Below are 6,000 nucleotides of genomic sequence, written 5' to 3'. Positions count from 1 at the left end.
CAATGACGTCTCTATGAAAAGTTTAATACCCCGATGGTTTCTGGAGTTAGGCGATTTTGTTTGATGAACAGTAGTCGGCCACTTTGTTAAGAGTCACCTGATGGGGAACTACTGACTTTCACTAATCCTACATGACTAGTATCTGGGGGACTGCCTATGATCCCAAATCAATAAGCGTAAAAGGAGGTTTCACTTCCAGTGAGGCATGGGGCAGTGAATGTTGGCCCTTCAGGAACAGCTCCTCCTGTTTCCCTTTGAACTGAACCTCAGCTGCTATTCCCTCAGGGCCAAGATATCCCTACCCGATAAGAATATCAGCCCCCCTTTCCTTCATGTTAATATGCGTGGTTACTATAATCGGCATCGGGATCTGGATTGCTGAAGGCCACAGCACAATGTGGTGTTTACATGTTGCGATCAAATAATTGAATAATTCTCCCACAGCCAATCTCCCCAGGCTTTCCCCGCACTGTGCCAACTGTAGAGAACTGCATTATAGTGCGGAGCTCGGGTAATCTATTCTAAAGGGGTTTCAAGATATAATCCTTCGGAGGTACAGTGAATTACCCATTTAGTGTTTAGACTGTGTGGCGTCCACGCAAATTAAGAGGTGCGTTCTCTGCTGTAACAACTGCTTCATCAATCCTAAATTTCCCTGCTTGTTTTTAACCGACTCGGACAGGGGTTCTATCATAGGAACTCTGGTCACCTCTGCATTCTTAATACCTTTGCTGTCTTTTGGTAATGCCACTTCAGACTGAGCAATTTAAAATAATGTGCTACCTCTTATCAGGGACAATTTATAAACGTTTGCTTTGGGAGTATTTTTTTTTCCTGCAGGGGTATCTCTGCACTAGATCCCTGGAAAAAATACCACTTCACTTCGCGAAACATGTTTGCGAACCTCAGATGGGATCCAGCGTTTTTGTATCAGGACATTCCCTACTGTGAGCGAGGAGCCTGGAAGAGAGTCTCAGCTAATCGTCGGCCCCTCCTCGGCTGTTGCTGTTGTTGCTGCTGCTGTTGGCGGTTTGCCACCTCTTCCCATTCGTTAAAGCACCACATTAGACACAGTATTTTAAATTCCAATTAGGATCTCTGCACTCTGATTTTGTTTCATTACGCAAATGCTGAAACGTTTTAGAAAAAACGATCCACCATAGAGCCAATCCACATAACTCCACCCATAGAGATCACGAGAAAAACGGTTTCAGAGTATTTGCTATCTCCCGTTTCCATCCAAATCTTGTCATCGGGGGACCCCGGGAAACCAGCGGGTCACTTAAGAGTTGTTTGGTCTTCAAATTTTTGATCTTCTTTCGTGTATTCTTATTCATTGGCACCTTTGCCAGAGGATCAGAGGGCCGCGATTGAAGAGATGGTTCTCCTCAGCTCTCCTCAGGTCGTTGAAACGTTCCGTTATTATTATCTATTTTCCTCCTCTAGCTACCGTTGAAACTATTTTTAACAACTATGCAAGATCTAATATTCTTTACAGGTAATATGTACAATCCCTTCTCCCCATTGGTTGACAAAGCACCTATCATTTGCCAAGGTCTCCTTAAGTTTAGTCTAGATTTACTGTCCCGATGCTCTCAGGCTCCCTTCTTCCAATCCCATTCTTGTTCCTTTACTCGAACTCATGGGTCACCGGCTGGTATGTGACAGCTCCGGCACCCGCGTCCAGTATCGATCCATGTTCCTCGAGCGAGTCCCTAGGATGGACTCACCCCAGTCGAATTTTGACCTCTAGCTTTTAAGCAAGTCTCAGGGATAGATTCGTTCGCGATCGCGTATGATAAGGATCCTATGCTCGTCACCAAATTACGGTCGAAGAATCTCGCCTGTTTTACCGTATTTTAATGTAAGATAATTTCACCAGGTTATCAAAGACACGGACACAGACCTCCCTATACAGTTAACCCTATAACGCGTAATTACGGGGAACCGTTGTCTTACGATTCCCACAATATCAGGCTACATCTTAACTTTCTGTAGTAAAATTTGGACAATAACGAACAGCTAAACATACTTAGTCACCGAATGCAAGAAATACTCGTTAGGTATCAGCCAATACACAAATGTTTCCACGCGGTAGATAATATTAGAACTACAGGTACACGTTCAGTTCCCCTATCAGTCAAACAGTCTCGGACAAAGGTTAGTCATTATTGGCATCATCTATTGCTAGCTATTGTAAGCTAGCACAAACAAGACAGCGTCTGTGTCTTAGCCTGACACACTCATGATTCAAATCAATGGCAATTCCGAGCTAGTAAAGCTTGACATCAAAATTTAATACACAATTTAATTTTCTTTCACATTTAAACATGGATTGAAGCTGCCCCAATACAATGACACTTCAACTGTAAAAGCTCACCCGCAACGTTTCTTCGAGCAGATCATATCATAGAACAAATGCACAAATCTAACTGTCAGGGTCGGATACGAGGGAAAAGAAACAATAAATCTAATTGGATCATAAAATTTCTCATGGAACCAACCTGCTCTCTGTTGCGTACTGACTGAACTTCTAGGTCGTGCTAAAATTATGGCCAAAATGCCATGTAATGGTTGTTGTTATATTTTACGATGATAAAAGTTGAAAATAAAATGAATTGAGCAACTTCATCAACAACTACATTTTATGGTGTGCACCATTAAATATAGGAGAACGGTACAGCTTTAAGAACATCAGTTGTAATTGACGAAAAGAACTGGTTGTGTCGCTGTCTACCAATGAGAAAGTGAATTTCACAGTTGGATCCATTGCCCATCCTACACCCAGAATAAAAGGACAGAGTGAACGAAAGAGACAAGCATTACGTGCGTTTACGTGTGTTAAGCTGAGGCGTAAAAATCTTCTGTCTGTTTAGATTCGGTATTTATCTGCATGCGTTTCCGTCTTGTAGGAAGGACTTGTTCAGGATTAATTGAGCAGAGGCCTGAGTAAATTAATTGAATGCGGAACAATGGCGTCCAAATCCATATTAAGCTTCACTGTAATTGCATACAGTTTTATCGTGTGTGCTGCGGATCAAATTCTAGGACAATTTCGTTATTCTATTCCCGAGGAAATGGTGGAAGGGACAATTGTTGGGAATATTGCTCAAGATTTGGGATTGAATGTACCGCTTTTATCAGCTCGTAAATTTCTTCTCAGCGCTAATGACGGAGAACGGTACATGAAGGTTAGTTTGGATAATGGGCTTTTATCTATTTGTGAAAGAATCGACAGGGAACGCATTTGTATGCGAGCAGATATGTGTATTATACCTTTGGAAATAATACTGGAAAATCCATTAGAGGTGTATCGAGGCGAAGTGGAGATTCTTGACGTAAATGACAATTCTCCTACATTTCCGGACACACATATTGCCTTACAAATGTCTGAAGCCACGACACCGGGGATACGTTTTCGACTCAAGAGCGCGGAAGATGCTGATACTGGAATGAATACGGTCGCGAATTACACAATCAGTTCGAGTGATTACTTCAGTCTGAAAACACGGAGAGCCGCGGAGGGTATTATAATTGCCGAGTTACTGTTACAGAAACCTTTGGATCGAGAGCTACAATCATCCTTTCAACTGGTGCTTACTGCTCAGGATGGTGGGAATCCCCCGAGAACCGGAACAGCTCAGATTCTCATTACTGTACTCGACTTCAATGATAATCCTCCTGTATTCGAGCATGATGTTTACAGGGGCACTATTAATGAAGACGCACGACAAGATACCATTGTGTTAAAAGTTAAAGCAAACGATTTGGACGAAGGGCTGAATGCAGAGCTAACATATTCTTTCAGCGATGATATTGTTTCGCGAAAAGTACGTGATTTGTTTTCCCTGGACCCCAAAACTGGCGAGATTCGAGTCAAAGGGCCGCTAGATTTTGAAAAATCAAACAGCTATTCACTCGATATTCAAGCTGTTGATCACGGGTCACCTGCGATTACGGGATACTCGAAAGTGCTGATCAAGGTAACTGATGTAAATGACAACGCACCCGAGATAAAAGTGAGGTCAGCCACAAACCAAATCCCGGAAAATGCTACCCCCGGAAATTTAATCACCTTGATTGATGTTATCGATCGTGATTCTGGAGAGAACGGTCAAGTGCGCTGCGAAATACCACAGGACGTCCCTTTTATGCTACAGAGATCGTCCAATCATTATAAATTAATTACAAGTGGAACGTTGGACCGTGAAACAGTGTCTGATTATAAAATACTTATTGCAGCCTGGGATTTGGGGTCACCTTCACTGTCAACAAATATAACCATCCATATCGTAGTTACAGATATAAATGATAATGCTCCACGCTTTACTGAACTGCCCTACAACTTTTATGTGACTGAAAATAACTCTCCTGGAGCCTCTATCTTCGCAGTAACGGCTTCAGATCCTGATCTGGAGCAGAACTCCTATGTTTATTATTCCATTCTGCACAGTTACATTCAAAACTTGCCAGTGTCCACGTACCTGAGCGTTAACTCTATGAACGGCACCATTTACGCTCTGCGCTCTTTTGACTATGAGGAACTCAAAAGTTTTCAGATCCATGTTCAGGCCCGTGATGCTGGAGTGCCGCCGCTGAGCAGCAGCGCTACTGTGAATGTCATCATCCTGGATCAAAATGACAACGCACCAGTGATTGTTTCACCTTCAGAGCATGGTGAGTCATCAGCTGTGGAAACTCTGCCCCGGTCAGCGGGTCAGGGGTACTTGGTCACCAAGATAATGGCCACTGATGCAGATTCTGGTCAGAACGGACGGTTATTTTACCAAATGGTGAAAGCTACTGATCCCAGTTTGTTTATTATCGGTCAAACGTCTGGTGAAATCAGAACAGCGCGCAAAATCTTGGAGGAGGATTTCAACACACAAACTTTGGTAATCTTGGTGAAAGACAATGGGCAGCCAAGCCTATCTAGCACAGTTACCCTTCACATCACAATTTTGCTGAACAGCACCGAAACTCCCACTAAAAGCAGTAATTTAGTGAGAAATTCAGAATATTTATCCGATCTAAATCTTTATTTATTGGTTATTTTCAGTTGCACTTCCATTGTCTTTCTTCTGATTATCATCGTGCTCATCGGAATCAAGTGTAAACAGGACAGAAGTAACTCCCAAGTGTATACTTCCCCCAGTTATTGTTACAAACGTGGAGATATGCAGGACACGTTTAATCGAAGATCTGCGATGGAGGAAACATTACGCTATCCTGGTACGGACCAGGTAGTCCGCATGCCAGGACTGCCTCAGTACTCGGTCTGCCTGTCTCCAGAATCAGCGAAAAGCGACTTCCTTTTCTTGAAGCCGTGCGGCCCCGCCATCTCCCAGGTTCAAGGCTAAATTACAGGGAACTACAATATTAACGTATGATTATTTGACGTGTGCTTATTTTTGTTTATATGCTGAGATCTGGGATACTGGGTAAAGTATTTCAGAACATATTCCTTTCCCTGCAACTGTTTTTGTAATGTTCTGTTGACGGAGAGTATAGTTGTTATGATGGTCAAAGATAAAATTTACATCAACCGGAGTCCACCCATCTGAGCGTGGCATCTGTTACCTCCGGAGAATCTTACCAACTGTCACTGAATGGCATGTTCAAATGCGTTGCTATTCGGTCGGTAGCGTGAAAAGTAAAATAACGCTTGAATTCGTATGCTTACTTGATGTTTTGATATTTTGAAAATTGAGATTAAAAATGCTTTGACACATTGAACTGTGTTCTGTTTGCGGTACTAGCAATTCATAGAATAAATCCGGAGGCAAATGTGCAGATGTTTTCATTTGAGAGACCAAAATATACTGCAGTCCCTTAGCCTGTCAGTCTGCATCTCTGGAAAAGCAGTTGTTTTCTTTATTTCACAACGGTGCTGCTTGTCAGAGCAAGCAAAATGACTAAAGAATTTAGTAACACACACAAAATGCTGCCTGGCCCGCTGAGCTCCTCCAGCATATTGTTTATGGCTTGGATTTCGAGCAT

General features: G+C 42.6%; 1 protein-coding gene across 1 annotated transcript in view; it reads left to right on the top strand.

Annotated features, from left to right (window-relative positions):
- Positions 1-2,849: 2,849 nt before the first annotated feature.
- The window catches only part of LOC134349877 (protocadherin Fat 3-like), a 146,019-nt gene continuing 142,868 nt past the window's right edge, over positions 2,850-6,000 (top strand). Inside the window, exon 1 of the mRNA XM_063054842.1 lies at positions 2,850-5,348. Coding sequence (XP_062910912.1) covers positions 2,973-5,348 — 2,376 coding nt within the window. The 5' untranslated portion in view covers positions 2,850-2,972. The remainder of the gene's footprint in view (positions 5,349-6,000) is intronic.

Source organism: Mobula hypostoma, chromosome 7 (genome assembly GCF_963921235.1).
Source record: "Mobula hypostoma chromosome 7, sMobHyp1.1, whole genome shotgun sequence".
Classification (NCBI taxonomy): Eukaryota; Metazoa; Chordata; class Chondrichthyes; order Myliobatiformes; family Myliobatidae; genus Mobula; species Mobula hypostoma.
Note: the sequence above shows the minus strand (reverse complement) of the source record. Positions and strands in the feature narration are given on the sequence as shown.